Source organism: Chrysemys picta, unplaced genomic scaffold (genome assembly GCF_011386835.1).
Source record: "Chrysemys picta bellii isolate R12L10 unplaced genomic scaffold, ASM1138683v2 scaf135, whole genome shotgun sequence".
Taxonomy (NCBI): domain Eukaryota; kingdom Metazoa; phylum Chordata; order Testudines; family Emydidae; genus Chrysemys; species Chrysemys picta.
This window is the reverse complement of record NW_027052842.1, coordinates 105,185-129,697: the sequence shown is the minus strand read 5'-3', so window position 1 is coordinate 129,697 and position 24,513 is coordinate 105,185. Positions and strand designations below refer to the sequence as shown.

General features: G+C 52.6%; 1 protein-coding gene across 2 annotated transcripts; it reads right to left on the bottom strand.

Annotated features, from left to right (window-relative positions):
• Window positions 1-10,652: 10,652 nt before the first annotated feature.
• Window positions 10,653-24,431, bottom strand: LOC135978133 (maestro heat-like repeat-containing protein family member 1). Of its 2 annotated transcripts, XM_065579180.1 has the most exons (18): window positions 24,222-24,431; window positions 23,387-23,482; window positions 22,786-22,890; window positions 22,536-22,662; window positions 22,035-22,129; window positions 21,650-21,799; window positions 20,810-20,964; window positions 19,365-19,521; window positions 19,109-19,275; window positions 18,291-18,422; window positions 18,032-18,146; window positions 17,531-17,686; window positions 17,165-17,347; window positions 16,656-16,808; window positions 15,676-15,810; window positions 15,332-15,401; window positions 14,560-14,619; window positions 10,653-13,422 (listed from the first exon to the last, which is right to left on the bottom strand). In XM_065579180.1, the coding sequence occupies exons 1-17, from the start codon at window positions 24,414-24,416 to the stop codon at window positions 14,600-14,602; spliced, it is 2,211 nt and encodes a 736-aa protein (XP_065435252.1). In that variant the 5' UTR covers window positions 24,417-24,431; the 3' UTR covers window positions 10,653-13,422; window positions 14,560-14,599. The 2 variants fall into 2 exon arrangements, with proteins under 2 accessions (XP_065435252.1, XP_065435251.1); XM_065579179.1 differs by lacking the exon at window positions 24,222-24,431 and having other exon boundaries at window positions 23,387-23,977.
• Window positions 24,432-24,513: the final 82 nt, after the last annotated feature.

Sequence of the window (24,513 nt, the reverse complement as noted above, 5' to 3'; positions counted from 1 at the left end):
CCACCACCACCACTGTGAAGTGCCAAGGACTACCTGCCTGGACCCATGCTTCTCACTGTAAAAAGACCCCTCCACCCCAAAAGGACTCTCCGACTAATGATAAGCCTATTTCTCCTTCTAGCTCTGCTGTGTCTTCTGAACAGCAAAAAAAAAAAAAAAAAAAAAAAAGACAAAGTAAAATGCTAGTAACCTCTCCCTTGTCCACTGACAGACCTACTGTGCCTCTAGATTTTTCTAAAAAAAGCAAAACCATTACAAAGTAATGTGCTAGTAACCTCTCCCCTGTATGATGCTAAACCACACTGTTTCAAAAAAAAACCACTTGCTTCACTAAAACCACAAAGTCCAAAAATTCCTGACTACAAAAAACATTAAAAACTGACCCTAGTAAAAAACCAAAAAATTATACACTGGCAAGAAGAAACTTGTGAGACCCATGCTTAAGAACGTGATATTAATTGGATTTTAAAGTTTATTCTACAGGCTGCGCCCTGTGTTTTGAATAAGTCCTTCAGCATGTATTGCCCTCCCTAATTAAATTTTAAATAATAAGTACCAAAGGCACCTTGTTGCCATTGCCCCTGCCATCTCCTCCATTACACTATTACCCCTGTAACACATCCAAATACAGACAATGCCATATATTTAATAAAACCAATGACTAAGGCCTTCACACTTTAGTGATTTATTTAAATATTGTTTGAAAAAATATATTTTTAAAGTTCAAGATATCCCATATAAGCGAACAATTAAATAAATCAGTAAAAATAAAAGTATATAATATCACTACCAGTGAACCCCAAGAATTTATAATTGCTCACAGGGGGCTGCCATTAAATTAGCACAACAAAAAGCTTAAGTTATTTCCTCTAAAAAAAAAAAAAGACTTGACCGGATCCCTTTAGAATGAGGCCAATAATGCAGCAGCAGTTTAAAATATTTTTAAGAACCAAAAACATAATAAAAAATTAGGGCAACTAAAAAAAGCCATTGGCCTTGTTTCTGAAGCACAACTAACTCAAGTACAGGCTAAAGTTAATAAGTTACATGTTATTTCCGCCCTTAGTTCAATGACCCAAAAGTTGCTAACAAAAATAGTATTAAATATCACTAAGGCTAGAAAAGCATTGCAGTAGAATCTAGCATGCTCAAAAATTCAAGATTTCTTAAAAGACCAGCTAATGGCCATTCAAAATGATCTAGAGCACCAGGCTTGGCCCACTGCCCTTACAGACACATCAAGAGTACCATCTGATCTGTGGCCATAAAAACATACTTAAAAACTTTCTGAGTAAAAGTGTAGACGTTCTCAGTGCTCCTTCCAAGCATATGGACCGGTTCAAGAAGTGTGGGCTCCCACATACCGAATCCTGCCAAGTCCATAAAAAAAATGCATGTAGAATTAAGTAATTCACCGAGACATCTGAAAAATTAGACCTCCTGGTATGCCCAATCGATTTTTAGTCAGTGCTCCTGGGATTACATCTGACATTTAAATAAGGTTAAAGAGTCAATGGACATTTTAGCCGTTACAACCCCCACAGCTTCAGTGTATCCGTAAACTAAAGTAGGGTTACCATACGTCCGGTTTTTCCCGGACATGTCCGGCTTTTCAGCAATCAAACCCCCCTCCGGGGGGAATTGCCGAAAAGCCACACATGTCCGGGAAAATGGCCGGCACTTCCTCCCCCGCTGCGGCTCTGCTCCACTCCTCCTCTCTCAGATTTACAGAGCCAAGCTGCCCGAGCCAGCGCTACTGGCTTCGGGCAGTCCCCCCTGCCTCCGGACCCCGAGCCCCCAGCCAGGCACTTCTCCTACCCGGCTCCAGCTGAGCTGCTCCCGCGGTGCAAGGTCCGGAGGCAGGGGGGGGCTGCCCGAAGCCGGTAACGCTGGCTCCGGCAGCTCGCTCTGTAAGTCTGAGGGGGAGGAGCCGAGCAGCTCAGCTGGAGCCGGGGAAGGGACGTGCCCAGCCAGCTCTGGGTCCTGAGGCAGGGGAGGGCTGCCCGAAGCCGGTAACGCTGGCTCGGGCAGCTCGCTCTGTAAGTCTGAGGGGGAGGAGCCGAGCAGCTCAGCTGGAGCCGGGGAAGGGACGTGCCCAGCCAGCTCTGGGTTCTGAGGCAGGGGAGGGCTGCCCGAAGCCAGCAGCTCGGCTCTTACATTCTGAGAGGGGAGGAGCAGCTCAGCTGGAGCCCAGGTAGGAGAAGTGGGGTCCGGAGGTGGGGCTGGGGGGTGCTGAGCGGGCCGGGGGGGCCAGGGGGTGCTCGGCCGGGTATCGGGGGCCGGGCCGGGGGGTGCTGAGCGGGCCGGGGGGCCGGCGGGGCTGGGGGCCGCTGAGTGGGCCGGGGGATGCTCGGCCGGGGGTCCAGGGGCCGGCAGGGCCAGGGGGTGCTCGGCCGGGGGGTGGCCTAGGCTGGAAACGCCGGGGGGGGCAGTCTGGGCCGCTCCTCCTCCCCCTGAAGCCTGCTTCAGGCTTCCCGCAAATCAAATGTTCGCGGGAAGCAGGGGAGGGGGCGGAGTTGGGGCGGGGACTTTGAGGAAGGGGCGGAGTTGGGGCGTGGGCGGGGCTGGGGGTGGGGCCGGGGTCCGGTGGAGTGTCCTCCTTTTGGAGGCTCGAAATATGGTAACCCTAAACTAAAGCCAGAAGAAGTTGTTACTCTTCATGACTACGTTTTCTAAAAGAGTAGGGGACAAAGAACTACCCTAACAGGACACTTATTTTTTAAGCTAATAATAGCTGTGTGTATGTTAAAGCCACCACATTGCAAGACATACATTTTAATCTCATTACCACTGCAAGCAATCATCTTATTTACTGGCCTGCAAATAAAATTTTGCAAGTAGTCCTTAAGTTCCAAATACCCTTTAATTAGACTAGTTTAGTACCTAATCGATTTCAAAATTTGCTTTCACTGTTACCAGAAGTTCAAAAAATCTCTAAAGTACAAAGGCAAATTCACATGCTTCAAAATATGTATCAAGTTAAAAAGTATGCCTTTCAGACAACTTATAAAGTATCCACCTTATGTACTAAGTATAATGTATTGTGTTATATAACTAAAATTGTACAACAACCCCATCATATTATCGCTATAAAAATGTTATTGCTTGTGTTGTGCAAAAGTATGTTATTGTTGTTGTAAAAGACGTAATAATAGTAATACCTTTCATGTCCATGCTCATCATGCATTGTCATTACATCCAATCAAAACCCCTAAAGTTAAAGCATCTAATGTAAAATCTGAATTCCAAAATTTAATGCAAATAGAGATTTAAAAATGTTTGTTGTACTAGTAGTACAAAAAGGGGGGTTGTGGAAGCAAAGAAAGAACTGACAAGAAGGGGATGCAATACATGACAGTTCGTTAGCAAGAGTCAGGCTAACTGTAACCCTGATAACCCGAGATTTATAGAAGCGAGGATTGTGTGAGGCGGGTGAGAAAGAACTGTGTAAGAAGTCATTATGACCTAGTATAGATAAGGTGTAGAAGACCTTGTGTAAATAAAGTATAGAAAATATTGTATGTTGGCAAGAGTCAAAACAAGTAAAGAAATAAAATATCAAGATGGCCTATGTATAAACAAAATGCAACTGTTGCTCATTATTGTCTGTAACAAAAAGTATAAATGCTTGCTGTAATTGTTTACCTGTTAAAAGACCTGCTTAGCTCTCTCCCTCTGCGCAATTGTGCGAGTTAATAAAGCATCTAACTTGCTATACCTAAACAAATAGTAAGAACTCTGTTTTTCTCCGACAGTTCTAATCAAGCAGTCAAGTCAGGAACTTCTGGAAATTACTTCTGTTGGGTGTTTAATTCTGCTCTGGTGCACATGTATGTTTTGTGTGTCCCTGTTTTGATCATTAGCAGAGTGTTGAATCCATTTCATACAATATACAGGATATACACTGTGGCAGAGTTAACATTCTGGTTCAGAGTTCAACAAACATTTGATGATTTTTGACTTTGATGACTTCTGAGCACTTGATTTCACGGACTTAATTTTCATTAACACGAGGCTTTGGGGGATTTCCAGTTGGGAATAAGGATGGCTGTGCCTGCTTGTTCATACACTGCCTCCAATTTACTGATGCTTTCCCTTGATCAGTCGGCAAGGGTCAGTGTTTGTATTCCCAGTTCCCCAACAGAGCTAAACATGCCAAATCTGTTGGTCTAGGGAAGTGGATTTGTTTTCGCTTTTTAAGTGTTTCGTGATCTTTTGTCTCTCCCGTTTCTGTAGTCCTATGAAAGAGTGAGCAAGCGGCTGCACCAGCGATTCCAAGCCCGGGTGGACAAATGGACCAAGGAGCATGTGACCCGTGAAATGGCAGGTGAGACAAACAAGTGGCTAATGGGAGAAGGGTTGGAGGGTTTGGTGCCCTGTACCACTACCTGTGATACAGAGACCCTGCACTTTGTGAGCATTAACAAGTACCGTGTCAAATACGGCACAATATTCAAGACACCGTAAAGTCCCTGAGTGAGGGAAGATCACGTGGTGTGTGTATGTGTGTGCGTATCAAGGAAACGAGGAAGATGCCTTTCTCCCCTCACTGTGTATCTCCGTAACGTGGCCAGTTGACTAGTGCACAGCTGGTACATCCTGTCACCAGCGGGATTCGGTTTAGGAAAACGGATCTCTACAACCCTAAGCTGGAACTGTTGCCAACAGGCCTCTGACTTCAGCGTGCACTGTGGAGGGAAGGACCCTTTTCAGAACTGAGTGATCCTAGAGAAATGCAGCTAGCTCATATGCACCAGCACTTCTGAGACTAACTCCTCAATGGCCTGAACTTCAAGGGAAGAGAACTGGATGTTGCATACATCCTGACCGGAGTGGCGCATTTAAAGTTATATGCTCAGATATGTCGTGAAACCAGAGGTGCCTATCACAACTGGATTCTCAGCAGAAACAACACAATTTTAACATGTTCCCCTTCCTTTTTTGTAAATAAATGTACATATTGTCAATTTTTTTCCTTTTTTTATTAAAGGAAATATGCTTGATGTGCTAGTATAACTGTACCAGCTTCTTGTGTACCATAGTACCAGGTGGCTTGAGAGTTAGTACCAACAAACAGACCTATGGAGACATTTATTACACTTTTTACCAAAGGGAGTTATCGTTGTAGTGCTTTTGTGTGGAAATTGTTCTCTCCTTTCTTTTGTAAATAAAAATACATCTTGGTTCTTATTGAGGAAGACACTCGCTCACCCACGGCCCTGTTCCTGTTCTGAAAGGCACCATGCAGTTTGCAGTGCGGAGAGGGGACATTTGACCATTTTATTATTGGCTTCATAATCTGAAGTGTTGCTGAGCTACCTAGCTGGGGTTGATTGTGCTTATGTATTTTCCCTCTCAGTATTGGAGAAAACATCCTAAGTATCAAACCAGTATTTCATTAGAGCTGCTTTGTGTCTATGTCTGTGTGTGTGTGTGAGAGAGAGAGAACGGCGAGGCGGGTAGGCTGTGTGATGCATTTCACTAGTGAAATCCACAAATGGGATATATATTTTTTTAAGCATAGAAGTTTAGTGCTGGCAGATATTTAAGCATTGGAAGATTTTGGTTTTCAGACAAGTTGGCATGGACTTCGTAAGCCAGGACAGACCCAACTGCACTGTCTCTCCTCAAAGGAGGCATCCTTTCCTTGCACAAAACAATGCTGCCAGTTGTGCCCGAACAGCTTCCGTGTCCCAGCTGGAGAGCTGTGAATGCAGCTCTGCTGTTTTTCAAAGTCCACTTCTGAAATCTGTCCCAGGGATTTCAAGCCAGCTGGTTGTCCCCTCAGAACTGAGTTCTCTTCCCTTCCCCGGCAGAGAGATGGAGAAATTGGGGAGAGAGGGTCGGGGGAAGGCAATGGCTCCAGCCTTTGTGCAGCTGGGAGAGCAGCGTGGTGAAAATGCATGGCCTATAAGGGTCACTAGTCATTGGCAGCCAATGTACAGAGAGTAATTCCAGCCATTGTGATGAATGGGAGCCTCCTATGGAGAGAGGAGAAGAGAGTAAAGAGCCCACAGGGGAGTTTTCAGAGTTTGCCAGCAATAAGTTACCTGTCCCGTTTCTCCTCCTTTTGCTGTGTTCAGACAGGAAGGGGGTTTTATTGTGTCCTCTTCCATTTCAAAGGTTTTACACGTGCTCCCCTGTGCCTCATCCCACCCTCAGGTGTTTCTTTTTAATATATGTTAAAGCTGATCTGGAAGTGGAAGTCAGGATGATTTAGACTTTACCAGCTTGGAAGTAACAGCTGCTGCTGCTTTGTGGGTGTTTTGTCCAAGAGTCTGTGCCGGCATGTTATTTGAGCGGAATGGGATTAACATGGCGGGATTCCTGCTGTTCAAGGTACCCAGGAAAAAACCCAATAAAACACAAGGCGATCTCCTCCTGCAGCAGGGTTTTCACCTACAGGTTGTGGAAGCAGAGAAAGAACTGACAGAAAGGAACTGCAATGCATGACAGCTCGTTAGCAAGAGTCAGGCTAACTGTAACCCTAATAACGCGAGATTTGTAGAAGCGAGGATTGTGTGAGGTGGGTGGGAAAGAACTGTGTGTGAAGTCGTTGTGACCTTGTATAGATAAGGTATAGGAAATATTGTATGTTGGCTAGAGTCAAAACAAGTGAGGAAATAAGATATCAAGATGGCCTATGTATAAACAAAATGCAGCTGTCCCTCATTATTTCTGTAATGAAAGGTATAAATGCTTGCTGTAATTAGTTACCTGAGAGAGACCTGCTTAGCTCTCTCCCTCTGCACAATTGTGAGAGTTAATAAAGCATCTGACTTGCTGTACCTAAACAAAAGAATGAGAACTCTGTTTTTCTCCGACAAGCTTTCATCCCTCCCGATGTCTGACTTCTGAGCTCCATGCTCTGATCCCAGCCTGTACAATAGCAAGATTTCTTTTTACTTTAAATTGCTTTTTGTATTCTGTAATGTGATCCTTGGCCACCTATCCATGTGATGATTTCTATACAAATGTAAACTTGACTGTAGTGCAGTATTTCCATTAAAATATCAGGGCTAATCATTGTGTACAGATTTTTCTTCCTTCTTGATCATACACAATGAGATTTTGACACACACTCTCCTGAGGAAAGGGAGGAAGATGCATCTGATGGAATCACTCCTTTAATAAAAACAGAAGTAGTGGTGGTGGGAGAAGATAGTAGTAGACCTGAAAGTTTGATCTCTGTTTAGGACCCTCACAAATGACCAATGTTTGACTTACCCTAGCAGATAAATGTAAGGGTATCGCCTCTGGATTCCAGATACTAATTTGTAAGCAATTCCCAGTTCCTGTTCAGAGGTTATAAACTCTTTTTATTTTGTAGCAGTTGCAACATTCTGTGGTGGTCGAGAGCTAATAATTAGCCACCTCTTCCACTGGAGTTGGGAGGTTGCCCCCCTCCCCCCCAAATCCCTTGAGTCATTCTGGGAAACGGGGTAATACAATTTACCAGCCAGTGGAAATGTCAAAAAAAAAAATCTATCCCTCCGTCTTGTTAGCAGCAGGGCTGTTAAATAACAAATCAATCCTTTTTGGTTCCTTAACAAATTAACAGTTCTCTTTAGCCTGATTCTTTTTTGATTTAGAGCTGTCTTCAGCACTCCCTTTGCCTACATCCAGTGCTTGGAGATTGAGGTCTATCACAAACACAGTCGTGGTGTTTAGGGCCACTAAACTCCCAGCCCCCTTGACGTGAACGTTGCATTTTTTTAGCCTAAATGGTAACATTGCACTTTATATGGCTCAGTATTTTGTGGAAGAGTTTAATAGTTTTTCCTCCCTGCTTTCTGTCTCTTCCCGTTGGGTGAGGAAGCCCCATGAGGTAATTGTGTTGTATAAATACACAGGTAGAACTACCAGAAAAGCTCAACCAGCTGTCATTGGGTATCCAAAGCCATAAGCTAAGGAGCACTGAATACAGACTGTAAGTCTATTAGTAACGAATCGGGGGACCCGAGAGATGCAAATAGTGGCGATGTCTGAAGGTGCTCTAAGTTACTGGATAGCCTGTCTGGTTTTCAACAGTGCTTTGAGCCTCCCTTTGAAGTCACCCCTTTTGGACTCTGAATTTAGGGATGCCATAGAGCACAATGATCCCTTCTGGCCTTAGAAGCTTGTCTGACTGCCTGTATAACCCAGAACTTCCCCCAAAACATTCCTTTGGAACTGCAGCTTAAAAAAAAAAAATCCCCAAAAGATGCGTGTGGAAGTGCAGCCCACTGCCCCACATGCATGTCTGTAAAGCTGGGCTGTTGGAGTACTTTCAAGGGAGCCAGAAGATCTGGTGAGTGCTGTCTTGACTCAGTGACGCTGCCAAGCGTGTTTGTGTGGCCAGACCAGGAGCACTGCAGCGTGTGCAGCTTCCTTCGCCAGCAGTTGGTGACAGGTCAGCAAAGGTTTGTGACTTCAGGGTAGCCATTCTGTGTCTCCAGGCAGTTTCTTGCTTGTCTCTGTAAGGGCTGCCACATCTTACCGAAGGCTGAAAATCTGAGGAAGCATTTGCTTCTCTGGTGCTTAAAGCTGCAGCGCTGTCAAAAGTTCTTCTTTTTGCGGATACAGACTAACACGGCTGCTACTCTGAAAAGTTCTAAAGAATCTGTTGTTCCTTCCCCTCCCAGGCAAAACCAGATTTCTGTATCTAGGTCAAGCAAAACAGCTGCTCGTAAACCACCGTGTTTGCCTTTGCACTCTGTGATGTCCCTGGCATGCTGGATTAGTGACATGGTACTTGAGGCAATTAATCCTGGCATTGTCTGGTAATCAGAGGAGTTTCACCATGGGGTGATTTAAAACTTCTCACTCTCAGCTTCCAGGAATTTGACGTTTCGGCCCGTAAGCAGTCCCGTCTTTGACACACATGGAGACTTTTCCTAGTTGTGTGGTGTGACGTTATTGATATAATCTGGGACCATATAGATCATTGTTGCAACCAAGGTCCTGTAGTGGCATGCACATCTTGTATAAAGGGGGTCAAATGGGTGTCTAAGACAAGGTTATGGTTTACTGGTTATGATTATGCTGTCTATATGTGTGTATCCATTTTGTAGTTGAAGTTATAAATATTGGCTCTATACTGTCTGTATTTCAAACTTATGCTATGCTGCTGGGTGACATCCCAGACAAACTGGTGTTAGCTCTGCCTAGCCTGCTTGATGGCCCATTAAGGACCATCAGTTATATAATGGACCCATTGAGAGAAGGCAAATATGCCTTGAAACTCAGCAAAGTATGCAGGAACTCGCCCATGTGACTCCAGACTCCATTTTGCTGTAATTTTCCACAGTAAGAACAAAGAGGTGTTCTTACACCTGGAAAAGACTATATAAGGCTAATGCCTCATCTCCATCTTGTCTTCAATCCTGCTTCATACCTCTGGAGGAACTTTGCTACAAGCTGAAGCTTTGAACAAAGGACTGAGGACCCATCCCAGCGGGGGATGTATTCCAGAGACTTGATTTGAACCTGCAGTTTATTCCATCGCTGCTGCAAGCCTGAACCAAGAACTTTGCCATTACTGTATGTAATTGATTCCATTTAACCAATTCTAACTCTCATCTCTATCTTTTTCCTTTTATGAATAAACCTTTAGATTTTAGATTCTGAAGGATTGGCAACAGCGTGATTTGTGGGTAAGATCTGATTTGTATATTGACCTGGGTCTGGGGCTTGGTCCTTTGGGATCAGGAGAACCTTTTTCTTTTACTGGGGTATTGGTTTTCATAACCATTTGTCCCCATAACGAGTGGCACTGGTGGTAATACTGGGAAACTGGAGTGTCTAAGGAGATTGCTTGTGAGACTTGCGGTTAGCCAGTGGGGTGAGACCGAAGTCCTCTTAGTCTGGCTGGTTTGGTTTGCCTTAGAGGTGGAAAAACCCCCAGCCTTGGGCTGTAACTGCCCTATTTGAGCAATTTGTCCTGAGTTGGCACTCTCAGTTGGGTTCCGCCAGAACCGCATTGTCACAGGTGGTAGAGAATCTGTTGGAAGTACATGTTCCCAAGGCAGCTGTAGCACCTCTCTCCTAAGCTGCTTTCTGGAAGGTGTCCCAAATGAAACCTAGTCTCTTTGGATTCCCCTAGGAAGTGGCTGTGTAGTAGAAGCAGTCTATTGGTCTTCCAGGAGCATGTTTATAAAACATCACCTCCACGACTGCAACCCCACCCTCGTATCTTCACATCCAACCAGCAGAACTTGCATGGAGGAGGGAGTTGGCTTTGTATTGTCCAAGCATTATTAAAAGTCTGCCTTGTGTGCATTTACCCTGTTTTGGACCCGGATGGTGCAGATACTGTATTCTCATTCTAGATCAGTGGTTCCCAAACTTTAACAACCTGTGAACCTGTCAAGGCTCCTTCCCCACTCTGATCTTTAGGGTACAGATGTGGGGGTCTGCATGAAAACTTCTAAGCTTAACTACCAGCTTAGATCTGGTCCCCTGCCACCACTCCCAATGGGCTAACTCCCTTCCCTGGGTAGCCTTGAGAGACTCTTCCACCAACTCCCTGGTGAACATAGATCCAACCCCTTGGATCTTAAAACAAGGAGAAATTAACCACCACCACCCCCTCCTTTCTCCCACCAACTCCTGGTGGATCCAGATTCAATCCCCTTGGATCTAAAAACAAGGAAAAATCAATCAGGTTATTAAAAAAGGCTTTTAATTAAAGAAAAAGGTCTAAATCATCTCTGTAAACTCAGGATGGAAAATAACTTTACAGGGTAATCAAACTTAAAGAGCCCAGAGGAACCCCCTCTAGCCTTAGGTTCAAAGTTACAGCAAACAGAGGTAAACACCTTAGCAAAAGGTACATTTACTAGTTGGGAAAACAAAGATAAAACTAACACGCCTTGCCTGGCTGTCCTTACAAGTTTGAAATATGAGAGACTTGTTCAGAAAGATTTGGAGAGCATAGATTGATGTCTGGTCCCTCTTAGTCCCAAGAGCGAACTCCCCCCAAAAACAAAGAGCACAAACAAAAGCCTTTCCCCCACCAAGATTTGAAAGTATCTTGTCCCCTTATTGATCCTTTGGGTCAGGTGTCAACCAGGTTACCTGAGCTTCTTAACCCTTTACAGGTAAAAGGATTTTGGAGTCTCTGGCCAGGAGGGATTTTATAGTATTGTACACAGGAGGGCTGTTACCCTTCCCTTTATAGTTATGACAAAACCCCTTTCACTAAAATGTCATGTCTCGCGAACCCCTTCCTCAAAATAAATATTTCCAGGGATTTTCTCCTTTACCTGAGTATAAATTATAAAAACAGTAATCTGGGAAATATAAAATTTGTTTTGATGACAAGCTTATTACACACTTCATTATTAATTATTATTTATCATTACAGTATTTTATTACATTATGAAAACGGCAACACTCTTCCAAGATCTTACTTTCGTAGCTTGTATCACTTTGAATAAATCTGTTATAAGACAAGGCTCCTACGTTTCATGCTGTTTCACACCTGATACTCCTTGATGAAGGTATTTAAGAAGTCAACTTAGAGTTCCTTCTACACAAGCATTCAGGTCTTGAGCAGTCCAGACAAACAACGCACGTTACAACAAAGCTTAAACTTGTTCTTCCTAATAATTTTAAAAACAATATTAGCTGCCTGTTTAATTTTAAAAACAGGAAAAAATATCCACCTCCCTTTGCATTTCCTATAAGGAGTTTTGAAGTTTAAATCTCAGTGTGATAGAGATGCTTGCTTTGATCTGCTTCGCTCTTGGACGTCCAGGGGCTCCGGGCTGCTGGCCCCATGCTGCCCGGGGTCCCTAGGGACAGCTCTGTCCGCCATTAGGGAATTTTTTCCCCGCGGACAACCTGTAACATTTCGCGAACCCCAGTTTGGGAACCACTGTACTAGATTAATTCACCAACACTGCTGCTGTACGTCTGATGTGCAGCGTGTAGTCTGCTGAAGAGCAGATTCGATACGAGCTGTGGCTTCACTCTTCTCTTCCCTGAGCTCTCCTACTGAGGGGTGAACAAGAGAAGTTTGTTCTTGCTTTGAGTCCAATAGCTTGGTGCATTGTTCAAGGATCTCCTATATAAAGATGCTACTTATCATCTGTCTACATCTTTATAAGGCCCCCATCAGTGCAGTATTTGAGTGCCTGTTTCCGCCCAAGTTGCATAACCTCCCTGCCTGTTTACACAACAAGGACATCTATCACTGTCTTTAATGTTGAGAAGGTAAGAGTTTGATTTCAGGTTTTGGATGAGGACAAAATGGAGCCTTGATTACATGCCAGGCGTCTGCTCGTGGAGGTGAGGCTGAACATGATGATGATGTTTTTTGGATTTGCAGCGTTCGCCTCTGCAGCAGGTTGCCCAGCTCTACTGTCCAAGAGAGGAAGCTCATCCTGGGCTCATGTAATTTTGATCCCGCCCCCTCTTGATAGGGCTGCCTGCCAGAGGTGAATTCTCACTGAGCGATACCCTCCGGGCAGCCTGCATGTAGCTCAGAGGTTCTGGGGAAGATTTGTTGAGGGGCCAGAGAAGGCCAAGCCTGACTGCTGCTGCTTGGCAGGCCACTAGCCTTTTCTCCTGAGCCTTGGTTCCCGGAGGGTATACATGGCAGCCCTCTGTGCCCTTGGCCACTAATCTCTTGTTTTTCTGTTAGGCTCCATCCAGAGAGAACGGATTGCAGAGGGCAAACTCGAGAGGTTCTGGACTCCTGGGACCTGAATCTTAATGTTTCTCCACCATAGGCAGGTCGGGGAAATACCCTTGTCTCCCGGGTTCCCTATTTAGTTCCCTAATAAGTCACTGGTGATCAGTGTGTGTCCCTAATAGCCCAATTCAAGAGCTGGAGCTTCCATCCTCTTCCCCTCAGTGGAGGAGGAGAAGATGGAAATGTCCTAGACATACAAAAAGGGTGCCCTAGAGGTGAGTGAGTCTGACCACCCGTTCATTCTGTATGGTGCAAACTGAGCTCGAAAGCCTTGCTTGGTTGGCAGGTTTATGAGTGAGGCCTGTGGAGCCAAATAAAAGGCTCCTGCCCTAGAGATCAGAGCTCGGGTAGATCTTGGTGAGAAAGAGACCCCTCCCTTCTGGAACTCTGCAAGGCAGTAACCTGGGTATCCTCCTGCTTTCTCACAGGTCTGTGCAAGTGCTCTCTTGCCTATATGGGGACATCTACTGGCAGCCTGCCCATTACTCCTGCGGTGGCTCCTTCTGCTGGACTGTTTCAGCATTGCATCCTGACCCAAGTTTGGTCTGAGCATCTTCAGTGAGTATGCGCCCATCTAGGCTACGTCAGCTGCTGTTTTACACCCCATCTTCCATAGGCTTCCCTCATCCACACAGCAGCGTGGTCCAGCCCATATGATCAGCCTGCCTGTGTGAGCAGAGCATCTAAGTAGCTAGACCTGTGGGAAGAACTATGCCGGAATTTCTCTCCGCCTGAATCTTTGTCTGCAAAGAAGGAAATGGATAACAAAACATGAGTTTGCAACATGCACTTATCTTTAAAAAGCAGCCAACTGCATTGGTTGTAAATAGGGAGGGTGTCAGGAAATGTGGGGAGAGGAGTTTACTGGAGTGAAGGAAATTCTGGCTGCAGCAGCCTTATTCCCCTCTTGCTCAGTGGATTGGGGCTGTGAGAAGTGACGCTGGGTCTGCTTGCGGCCTGCAGTTCAGCCTGCGACTCTACGCCACCCCCTGCCCACCCTTCTTGGGCTGACTGCAGCCTCTCCAGGTATTTAAGCACCAGGCCTAGGAGAGTCTGCTCAGCACCTGGCTGGGTTCTGCCTAGTGAGCAGCTGGCAGGGTCAGCCTCTGATAGAACGAGTGCCCGTGATGCGGGGGAGGGGTTGGACTGCACACTCCAGCCCTGGGATGTGTTTCCTCAGCACCTGGCTCTGTTTCCTCAGCTCTGGTGCAGCCCTTTGGGGCATGATCAGCTGTTGAAGGCAGGGAGACTCAGAGGTAGAATTTCATATCCCCATAAGCATAGCTGGGGCTGGGGTGGGGTGGGGGGTTGAGGTAGTGTCAGCTGCTCCGTGCGTGCTTGGGCTCTTGGAGCTGCCACTTGCAGGGGGCAGGCAGCAATCCAGGCTGGGTTCTGCAGAGTTAGCACCAAATGTGGCTCAGAGGAACCCCCGGCCTCGCCCTTGGCTGGAGCTGCTCAGAGGCACCGCGGCTGGTGAGGGATTGGGGGGAAAAGTCTCCTCCAGCAGCCGGGTCTCCCATAGGAGGTGGTTTCCCTCCCTCTTGTGGAGTCCACCCCCTCTCTGCTTGCCACTGCCCCCTGCCTGCCAGGAACAACTCACTTCTGACTCCCAGACCCTGCTGACCAGCCATGGCTCCTGCCTGGGCCAGGATGGGAACACCCCACAGGGCAGGGAGTTTCAAACTATAGCCGGGGAGAAGATACCCCAGAACCAGCCCCAAGGGTTTTCTCCCTGCTCCTACGCTCTGCAGGTCACTCCAACTGGGTTCTGGCTCTCAGCCACCGTGCGATGTGGCTGCTGCCCCCTGCCCCTAGAACTCTGCCCCGATTTCCCCCCGCCCCTCCTCCCAGCACAGCAATACCCCTCAGCTGTGACTCACAGCAGGGTGGGTGGTCCAAGCCTCCTGCTCTTCTCTGACTTCAATTGTCCATCATGTATCCTAGGGGAGGCAGGCGGGCCTGGTTATTTAACAGCATGCAGGGCACCAGCCACCGCTTGGATTTCTGTCTTTCAAGGTGCCCCCCATCCCCAATCCATCTGGGCAGAGGAGGGGAAGGAGCTGGGTGGAGAGTCAGTCCCCAAGATTATTGGGATCATTTTGCCTTTGGCCTCGTGCCCCACAAAGGCCAGGAGAGGTGTTGTGCACACAAGCCCCACTGGGAGTTGGCGTGAAGCACAGTGTGGCAGAGCTGCTGCCCTGGCTCTTTGCCTGCATGGCTGGTGGTAGCTGGGGTGTGCAGGGCTGGGGCTTCCTGTGAATCTCTGCCCTCCCTGTACAGGCTGCAGGGGGACCTGGCTGGGGCCAGTGCCTCGTGCGGGGTAGGGTGCGGGGGAACCAGGGTGAGACCTTTGGGAGGCAGGATCTCTCCCTCGGGCCTGCTCCTGCTGCAGGTGCCGGGCTTCCCCAGGGCCAGGGCAGAGGAGACCCTCTGGCCACAGAGCCCTCCCGCATCTGGCTGCAGGGAGTCTTGGTTCCCCCTTTGTCCCAGGGAGATGGGAAGGAGCGGGTGGGGGGGGGAGTTGGGTTTGGTTGTGTGTGGACAACGGAGGCCAGCCCCTCCCCCCTGTTAGGAGTGTGCATGTGGCGCTGGGCCCCGGACTCATGGGGCAGGGAGGGATAATAGGAAGAAGAGCTCCAGCTCTTTTCTTACCTATCAGCTGCTGGGCAGCTGCTGCTCTCAGGGCGTCCTTCTTGCTCAGTCTCCCTGGGCAGTCCTGGAGCTGGGAAGCCAAGAACCCAGTTAGTCCCAAGCCACACATCCTCCCCAGGCTGAGGGGAGCTGCCTGGTAGGGAGGTGAGGAACCCCTGGCTGTCAGAGCCCTCTCCCCCTTGATTCCTCCCATGGGACAGAGATGACTTGTACAGGAGCCATCCTCAAGGGTGGGGGATGGGGCTGAGTCAGTGAGGGGGCTCCCTGGAGCAGGGAAGCTCCCTGTGTGCTTAGGTCTTCCCACCCCCCTGTCCTGCAGGGCCCACACCCCAGAGCTCACTCACCAGGATCCTGCAGGCTTCGCTCAGGAAGGCGGGGATGGCAGGGGCCGCCCCCTCGGCTAGCTGGCTCCGCACGAGCGTACGCAGGGGCTGGTAGCTGAGGAAGGGTGCGCACTGCAGCAATGCCACCCTGCACGCCTGCCAGAGAGGGCGAGAAGGAAACTGGTTGAGTCCCTGAGCGCAACAGGCTGCCAACTCGCAGGCTCTGTGTGGCTTGGGGAGACTCCACTGTGCCGGAGCAGCAAGGAGCCACCTCTTTGCAGAACCTACTCTGGCCTGACGGTTGTTCCCCAGGCCCCCACAGCCCCCATCTCCAGCTTGGCTGGGTTGAGGGGAACCAGGCCCGAGTGCTGGGGCCGGGGAGGTACACTCCTGGAACAGGGAAGGGGCCATTCCCTGTGGGTCCCCGGTGGGCGGTTAACAGCACTGCCCGGTGACCAACGTACTTGGCCTCCCCTCAATCCCAGGCACTATCGGGGGCTGCTACTCGGCTGGGGCGCGGGTTGTGGTGGGATTGCTGCAGGAGGCTGGTCATTCCCAGACAGGAGCTAGCACACAAGTGAGGGCAGGGCAGCAGCAATGGAGACCCAATCGGCCTCAGCGACCTGCCCTTCCCTGTGGCCCTGCTTGGGTTAGGTCACTTGCTAGGGGCCAGAGATAGACCTGGACCTGGCCACTAAACAGGGCAGGCTGTAAAATGGAGCCACAGCCGCGGAGAGGCTGGCTGGGCAGGGAGACTGGAGGTGCCTGTGGGGAATGGAGGAGGAGAAGGAAACCCCACAGATCTACCCCACAGCTACACTCTGAGGGCTGGCAGAGCTCTGTGTGGGGTGGGGGAGGGCTGGATTAGTGGGGGGTCCTGGGTGCCACAGGGCAGCACTGAGGAGATCTGGGGCTTGGAGGGGGGAGTTTGCACCACCCTTGCCATGTTGTTAGAATGCCCCCAGCCACCCCTGCCCCTATGAGCCCTCAGCTGCACTCACCTGGGCCACCTGGGGGTCCCCGTCCTGTAGGTGGATGAGCAGCGTCCCCATGCTCTTCTCCACCTCAGCCCCAAAGAGGGATGACTTCTTGGAAACAAATTTGCTGAGGTGGCCAAAGAGCTCCATGGAGGCCCGCCTCAGGCCGCTGGTCTCCTGCAGACAGGGGGCGCAGGGTGGTTAGAGAGGACAGGCTCAGGCCCTCACATGCTTTGGGAATCAGCCTGGCAGCTGCGGAGCCCGGAGAGGTTTCAGCTAGTTCAAACGACAGGACAATTCTCTGCAAACTCCCCTCCTTCCTGCTGGGCCCCAGGGCTGCTGAACAATTGTGGGCCCAAGGCCCAAGAATGATTGCATCCTGCCTCCCCTAGCAGAGGAGCTGAGCTGCCCCACAAATCCAGAAATGTGCCTGCATCGGACACTGAGCCCCCTCCACGGGAAGGCAGGTCCTGAGCACCTTCCCCTGTGGGGTGCCCTATAGCGCCATGGGGCCTGCCCTGCTTGGTACTTACATCCTCAAAGAACGTTCTCGCCTGCAGGGCCAGTGGGACGGCGACGTGAGCCTTCAGAGGCGCCTTGGGGTCCCGCAGCATCCAGCAGAGCCCTTCCATGGCTTCCAGAACGGTGCGGGGGTTGCAGCATTCGCACACGGCGCGGACAAAACTCTCCAGGATCTTGTCTCGCTTTTTCCTGACCTGCAGAGAAGGGGTTGGACGCCGCTCGGTGAGCAACGCTCTGTCAGCCTGAGTGTAAGCAGAGTCCGGGCAAGTCAGCCTACAGCCTAGTCTGCTCCATAGGAGCCACAGGCTGGGGAGAAGGGGAACCAGGCGCTTCCTACCCAGCCCTCTCTGCCTAGTCTCCTGCCATTCCAGACCCACCTTGTCCGGGAACTCGGTCACTGCGTTCCTGAGGCCGTGCAGCGCTCTGCCTCGAACGTGGATGTTGCTGTCCTCTGTCCGCTGCAGCATGGCCTTCACAACCTGCTTCCGCATCGCCTTGGGCTCATTCTCCATCAGCAGGGGGCTGCCGAGGAACTAAAGGGACCGAAAGGAGCTGTCAGAGAGGGCTGGGCGAGGCCAGGAGGAGCAAGGGGAAGGGAGTATGATCAGGGGCCAGGAGGTGACATAGATCCGTACCGACTGCTGTTCACGAGGGGCTGGCTTCAGCTGAGCTTAACAGAAGTGACATGTGCAGGGCAGAACGCTCCCTCTGCTTCCAGTGGGGTGCTCCCAAATCCCACCACAGAGCCCCCAGCAGAGGGATTAATTTACAAGCAATACACCACCAGGACCATCTCTCATTGGCTGACCAGCTATTGGCCCCCTGTTCCATGAGCTTCTGGGCCTGGCTAACCCTCCCCCCTGGTCTTCCAGGCTCACCTCTGCGAACAGGGCGGTGCAGGCCATGCGTTCGCCCTCCTGGCTGGCCTGGAGGCTGGGAAGGAGAAGCTTTGGGATGCTCTTCAGGGCCAGGTTTGGGTGGGTCACTATGGCCCTGGGAGAGAACAAGAGTTCGTGTTGATGTGTGCATGACAACCCTGCACATGCCGGAATCCGGCCCGGTCCCGGCCACCCCCTCCCATCTCTGCCCCACTGGGCTCCAGAGCGAGAACGTGACTCCTCCAGCCTCTGTCCTCACCTGCTAAGGAGAGTGAACCCCTCGGGCTGGGCCTCCTCCAGCAGCTGCCAGCCTCGCTCCTGGTCCATTAGCTCCACAGCTGGCTGACTGCCCCTGAGGCGCAGCACCCGCGCCAGGGCCTGCACGGCCATGCTGGGAAGAGAAGGAGGCAGGAGATGGTGATGCAGGGATTCCTGCTCTCTGGGCGGGGTGGGGGCGGGCAGGACTCCCTTGTTGCAGCACTGAAGGGATCAGGTTGAGCCTAGAAGCTGCCCCACTTCTGCCTTTGGTTCTCCCCCCGCAACTGTGGGGGCAGGGGGGAGTGTCTGCAGATGTGACCTTCGCTCTCCTCCAAAGATGTGAAAATTGCCCCGCCCCGCCCCTCCCAGGAAACTGACCCTGGGGAGAAAAGTACATGCAGTGCCCCCCTGAATGCCCTGCTGCCCTGAGCCCTGCCCCCCAGGGCCCACTGCAGAAAAGGGGTGAAGTGGCTCAGTGACAGGCCGGGCCTGTCCCAAAGCCTTCAAAGTAGACAGTAAATAGAGACAGCAGCCAGCTCTGCCCTGCTCCCCAGCTCTGCTCCCCCTCCCCCTGCCCCCGGCTCAGCTCCCTCATCACCCTGCTGAGCTGCCCATTCTGAGGAGCTCTCTGGCTCCCTGAGTATCCGGGGGCAGTTCTGCCCGCTCCTAAGCACGAGAAGCCTGGCTGATCTGAACCCTCGGTCCCCCGAAGGTGTCGGGGATCCCTGGACAATGAAGGTCCAAGAAGGAAGCTTCCCCCTCCTAGGGGCTAGCCCAGACACTGCGTGGGTGCTGGGATCCATCGGCCCCACACATTACCTGCGTGGACTGGTGTCACTGGGCAAGTCCTGCTGGGCTCCCGAGAGGTGCCGTGCCGGGGGGCAGGCGATGGCGAGGAAGCAAGAGGCGAACAGGTCGTCCTCGCGTCCCTCCAGCGTGTCCGCTTGCCCCAAGGCCCCGATCAGCTCCCACAGGCCGCATGTGGTCTGGAAGGGAAAAGATACAGTCAGAAGACCGTGGCCGTGCGCAGAATGCAGCCGGGAAAGAGGGCTGAATGCCAGCGATGGGAACTTACCGCCGGGGGCAGCCGGGCTGGCTGGGGGCAGCTCCTGTCCTGGGTCTGCCCACGGTTAGCCCGGCCTTTCTCTGGGCTGTCGTCCAGCAGGATGTGCAATACCTCCCTGGTCAGCATGGGGTCTGCACCTAGGAATCTCCAGATGGCCTTGGTGGGGCTGTGACGGACAGAGGGACGGCAGGTAAGGAATTCACACAGAGGACGGGCCCAGTTGGTACACACCAGGGATGATGCCCTCCGAGGGGTGACGGGCCAGAAGCAGCAGGTTGAGCCTGCTGGTGGCTGACCTCAAGGCCCTTCAGGCACTGTCCAGTCCTAAGGGGTTCATACCCTCCTGCCTGGGCACTGCCAGGGGGCGCTGTGTCACAGAAAGGGATGGGTGGACGTGGCCAGACTCACTTCTCCCAGCTTGGGGGCCCCCTCCCTCCCTTGCTGCCTTCTCCTGATGGGAACCAGAGGGGCTGGGGTTAGAGCCCCCATGGGGGAAAGCAGTGACTCTGGGCTCAGGGGTGGGGGCTGGTGTGAGGAGGTGCCCACCCTTGGGAGGGGCTAGGGCTAGGTGCTGGGCTGGATCTCCTGAACTGGGGGGGGTGGCCCAGAGTGGGAGCTGCGGCCAAGGAGAGCAGGAGCTCCTTCCCCATGGGGCAGAGTGTGGGGGTTTCAGGAGGAACAAGGCTCCAGTTCTGGCCACGCCATGGCTCTGGGGTGCGGGGTTTGGAGAAGGCTGTAAAATGGGCTCTGTGCTTGTCGGCTCTGGGCAGGATGCAGGGAAGGCGCTGCTGGCACAGGGGAACCTGGCAGGCTGGTGAATCGGAGAAGACCAGCCTCTAGGGGTGGGATGAGACGTCTAAAAGCGTGCGGTGATGGGGAAGATACCAGGCTGGGATTCCATGGGGGAGAGGGCATTTCCCAGCTGCGGGGAGGGGGTGCCCCTGCGGGGACATGCTCAGTGTAGGGGCGTCTGTGGGGGCAATGCAGTTAGGTTGGCCCCTCTCCTGCCTCAGCCTGGAGGGATGCCCTGCCAGGAGCGGGGGGCCATGCTGACAGAGGAGGTGACCCTGCTCACATGGGGTCTCTCCTGGTCTGTGTAGTGATGGGGGGAGTGGGGGCTGGAAGACTGTTCTGGCCTCCAGCCAGCCAAGCCATTGCACAGCCGAACCGGGATGGGGTGGACTGGTTAGCAGTGCACAGAACGAAGTGGGGGAGGGTGACAGCTGTGTTAGGAATAGCTCAGCTGGGGGAGCCCTGAGCCGGGGGTCCCAGAGCACACGGAGCCCTCCAAGGGACAGGGAGGCTATGCCGGGGCAGGGCTGTTCCCTGGGGGCCTGTGTGCAAGGGGAGGGTCTGTGCTGCATGTAACCGTGGTGCTGTGGAGTGATCCGATTAAGGGGGGGCTTGGAGGCCGGAGTGGGGTGTTCTATCCTTTCCCTGGGGCTGGCGCTCACCGTTTGTAAGGCCAGGGCATCTTCAGGAGGATGCTGACCGCGGTCTTGGTGTGTTGTCTGGCCAGTAGGTGGAGAATGTCTCTCGTCCCCTCACTCAGCCGCCCCCCCCGGGGTGGGCTCAGTGTGTAGGAAAGAGCCGCCTGGAGATCCTGCACCTGCAGAGGCAAAGCAGGGGCTGAGACCCTACCCCCGCTGTGGGTGGGTGGCAGGCAAGGGCCAGGAGGAACTGGGCAGGCTCAGAAACAAGGCAGCGGTCACATGGCCCGGCGGAGGCCATGGATAAACTCTCCTAGCGAGTGACTGAGCCGAGGGGGGTTCTGGGTTCGGTACCTTGAAACCCCCACCCGTGATCCAGCACCGTAGAACTAAGGGTCCCAATCCCGCTGCCCAGTGACACCCCACCCCCCGGATATCCCAGCTGTACCTCCCCTTGTGACAACATGCCTGGGCTGCTTCAGCACCAGAGTGGGGTCTAAGCATCTGGGATGCATTTCCATCCTGTACGTCAATCCATGCCCACTGGGCAAAGAGTCAGTGGACACGGGGGACCCCACCGCAGGCTCTGTTCCTCCAGCTGGGGGATGGGTCTGGAGATAGGGCACATTTCCCAGGGAGTGAGCTGGGCAAGCCAGACTCCTGGGATCAAAGCCTGAAAACCATTACAGGGCCGTGCCCAGCGGCCCCCTTGCAGACAGGGCATGGATGGGTCCCATTGATCAATGATGGTGAGAAGGGATGTCTCCCCTCCACATCCTCCCTCGTGCCCCAGGAATTCTAGGCACGGGGCAAGATGGAGCTGCCCGAGATGTCAGCATGGTGCCTCCAATGCCCAGCCATTACTTGGCCCTGCAGCTCTGATTCTTGCTCTCTCAGCACCGCCTCCATGACGCCCGCCAGCTGGTCTGCACACTCCTCCTTCTCCAGCAGGCCCACCAGCAGGGTGAAGCTGAAGGGCATGAGGTCACTCGACTGCAGGTGCTTCGCGATGAGCTGCAGGGAAAGGCACAGGCCGAGTGTGAGCAGCGAGCCCCGGCCCGGGGAGGTGGGTTTGCTCTTCGGGGAACGGGGACAGAGGCACTGGCAGCCTGTGCCCAGGGCTATGTGAGTGGGCACTGGAGCCCATACCCAGGAATTTCCATCTGCCGGCTCCTCATCGAGGGAAGGAGCCAATAACCCCCCTTTCCCATGTGTGTGTCTGTCTCGCCAGCCACAGTCTTTTACTCACCATAGCAACATGGACAGGGTTCTCTCTGCAGCTGGCATCCTTCTGCGTCTTGCTCAGCACGCTCACCACCGCCCCTGTCTTGGTGTACACGACAGCTGCACAAGAAACCAGCAGTGCTCAGGCAGAGCTCTCAGGGCCGGATTCTTCCCCCTCCCCTTCGAGCCAGATCAGAGGTGCCAAAGAGCCAGACTCCAGCCGCAGCTGGGAACGACCAGCTAGGGTGAGCTCTCAGCTGGCTTCTGGGCCAACTGCCCACTCTTCACCCTGATGTAGAAGGTGTGTTGGGGCTGGGGTGGGATCAGGGGAGGTCCCAGATGGTCCCAGGCACCTGGTGAAGGGCAGATGCCAGGTCAGCCCGGGAGGTACCAACCCACTTCTGCTCTGTGTCCCTCTGGTCAGGGCTGCGATGAAGGCGCCATGTTCTCTCTGCAGCCCTGCTCGCTAGGTAACAGCCGGGGCTGTGAAGGCTGAGAAGTGGCGACTGCTTCCGCTCTATCTTACCTTTGCAAGGCGTGAAGAGCCAGTAGAGAGCCTGAGATGCCCAGTATCTGGTGGCCTCCTGAGCATCGAAGGCCTGGCTTGTCAGCAGCCCGGCCATGTAGCCCTGCTCTACCATGGGTTTCAGGTCCTAATGGGCCACCAAACAGAAATTGAGGGCATAGGTCGGGACGAGCCCAGCTCTGTCTGTATTCCCCCCACTTCCCGTGAGTGCTGGGGGGGTGGGGGGGGCAGCAGGGTCTGCGCTGCTCACCTCGGTGATGGCTTTGAAGCGGTAGAACATGAAGAGCCGGGCGCTGGCTCTCACAGCTCGGCTCCTCTCCTGGGCCCGGGGAGAGCAGATCCACGGCTGCAAGTGCTGGGGAGTAGGGAGAAAGTCGTGTGAGCGGCAGCAATGCTGGGGCGACCTCCAGAACCTGCTTCCCGCCCCAGCAGGGAGAGGACATGGAGCATTTAACCTCTTCTCCTCCGCTTCCGGACACTGGAACTCAGCGCTCCTCTCCTGTCTGGGGGGCGTTGGCACAGGTCTGAGGGTCTTGGGCTCAGCGCTTTGAGCATTCTCCCCATTGATCCTGTAGGGTCTCGGGGCTGTTTCCTTCAGGGGAACAGGGGCTCCAGGCCAAATGTAGGAGGCCAAAGTGACACCCCTGGAGCAGGACTAGGATTGTCTTGCTGGATCCCAGGGTTGAGTGTATGCCCCAGGGGGACTGGCTAGTTCATAGCAGCTGGGAGGCCTGCTCAGCCCCCTCGGGATCAACTGGAGCCTTCCCTCTTGTGGTTCGGGTAGAACCTGACCAGCCGGCCCATCCCCAGATGGCCAGTGCGAATGGGCCCCTCCCCCCGCCCTATCATACCAGAAAGAGATGCAGTAGCGTGGTGGGGGTCAGGTGCTGCTCCAGGAATGTCTGCAGCACAAGATCCAGGCCCTCCCAGGGCAGTTCTTGGAGAGACTGGAGCAGAGAGAAGCAGGGAAGTAAATAACAAGGGAGGTGGGGTGCACGAGGCAGGGGGACGAGTGGATCCCCCCGTCTGGAGCCAGGTGCTGTTGGTATTCGGGGTCCCTTTACCCAGGTGATACTGATCCCCCTGCACATAGACATGGGTCTCACCTGGACCACGGGCTGCCCTTCCCCAAAGAATCCTTCCTCCCACCTGGGCTCCCCAACACATGTACTGAGCTGGGCTCTGGAGGGAAGGCCTCCTCCCTCCCGCTCTGGAGGGGCCCCAGCTGCCCCCCAACACCCCGCTGGCTCCCCAAGGGCTGAGCTGTTCATCCCGCTCCAGCCAATCTCTGTTTCTGTGGCAGGGCGAGTCATGGCCTGGCCGTGTGGCTGTCCCGAATCTATGCTTTGCTCCCTCTGCACCAAATGCTATTTAACGCTCTGGGCCAGAGCCTCAGCTGGTGTAAACGGGGGTAGCTTCTAGCTCCCTGTGCCAAGAATCCAGGGTAATTCTATACAGTCTCACAGACACTCACCTCTACAGCTGTTCTCCCTGCCAACCCCACTGCAGAGTCAACTGCGTAGCCACTTGTCACCAGCCCTTTGGAAAATAAACCGAGGGGCTGGATTTGGCTGGACACGCAGCTCTCTGCATCGGGCCAGGGTCCAGCTACTCAGCAGGGGGGTGGCTGAGTTTCCCAGCCAAGGAGGCAGGTGGAAGCTGCAGCTTTGTCCATGCCTCACTAACCTCTGCCCGGAGAGCGGAGCTTTTTGCCACCTCAGTCCCTCTCAGCTTCGCCAGGGCTGGGCGCTGAATCATGGCGCTGGCGATACAAGTCCCGATGGTCTCAGCCTCCTGTTCCTTAGACAGGTGAGGCTCAAATTTCCTGATTGGAAGGAACGGAGCAGACGGGGCCATTAGACCGGAGACAGGTCCTGGCATGAGTCAGGTTGAGTTTGATGGCTCGAGGGACAGCTCCCTCCCTTAGCAGCAGACCTCCAGGGGGCATCTCCAGCAGAGCCACCGCCTAGGGAATGAT

What these genes read in the sequence shown, in the direction of transcription:
- LOC135978133 (XM_065579179.1), bottom strand. Translation starts at nt 23,848, where the DNA reads ATGACTCGCCCTGCCACAGAAACAGAGATTGGCTGGAGCGGGATGAAC. An exon ending in GCTTCAAAGCCATCACCGAG is followed by an intron (nt 22,663 to 22,785) that starts GTGAGCAGCGCA and finishes GTGGCCCATTAG; the next exon opens with GACCTGAAACCCATGGTAGA. An exon ending in GCGAAGCCTGCAGGATCCTG is followed by an intron (nt 15,402 to 15,675) that starts GTGAGTGAGCTC and finishes TTGGCTTCCCAG; the next exon opens with CTCCAGGACTGCCCAGGGAG.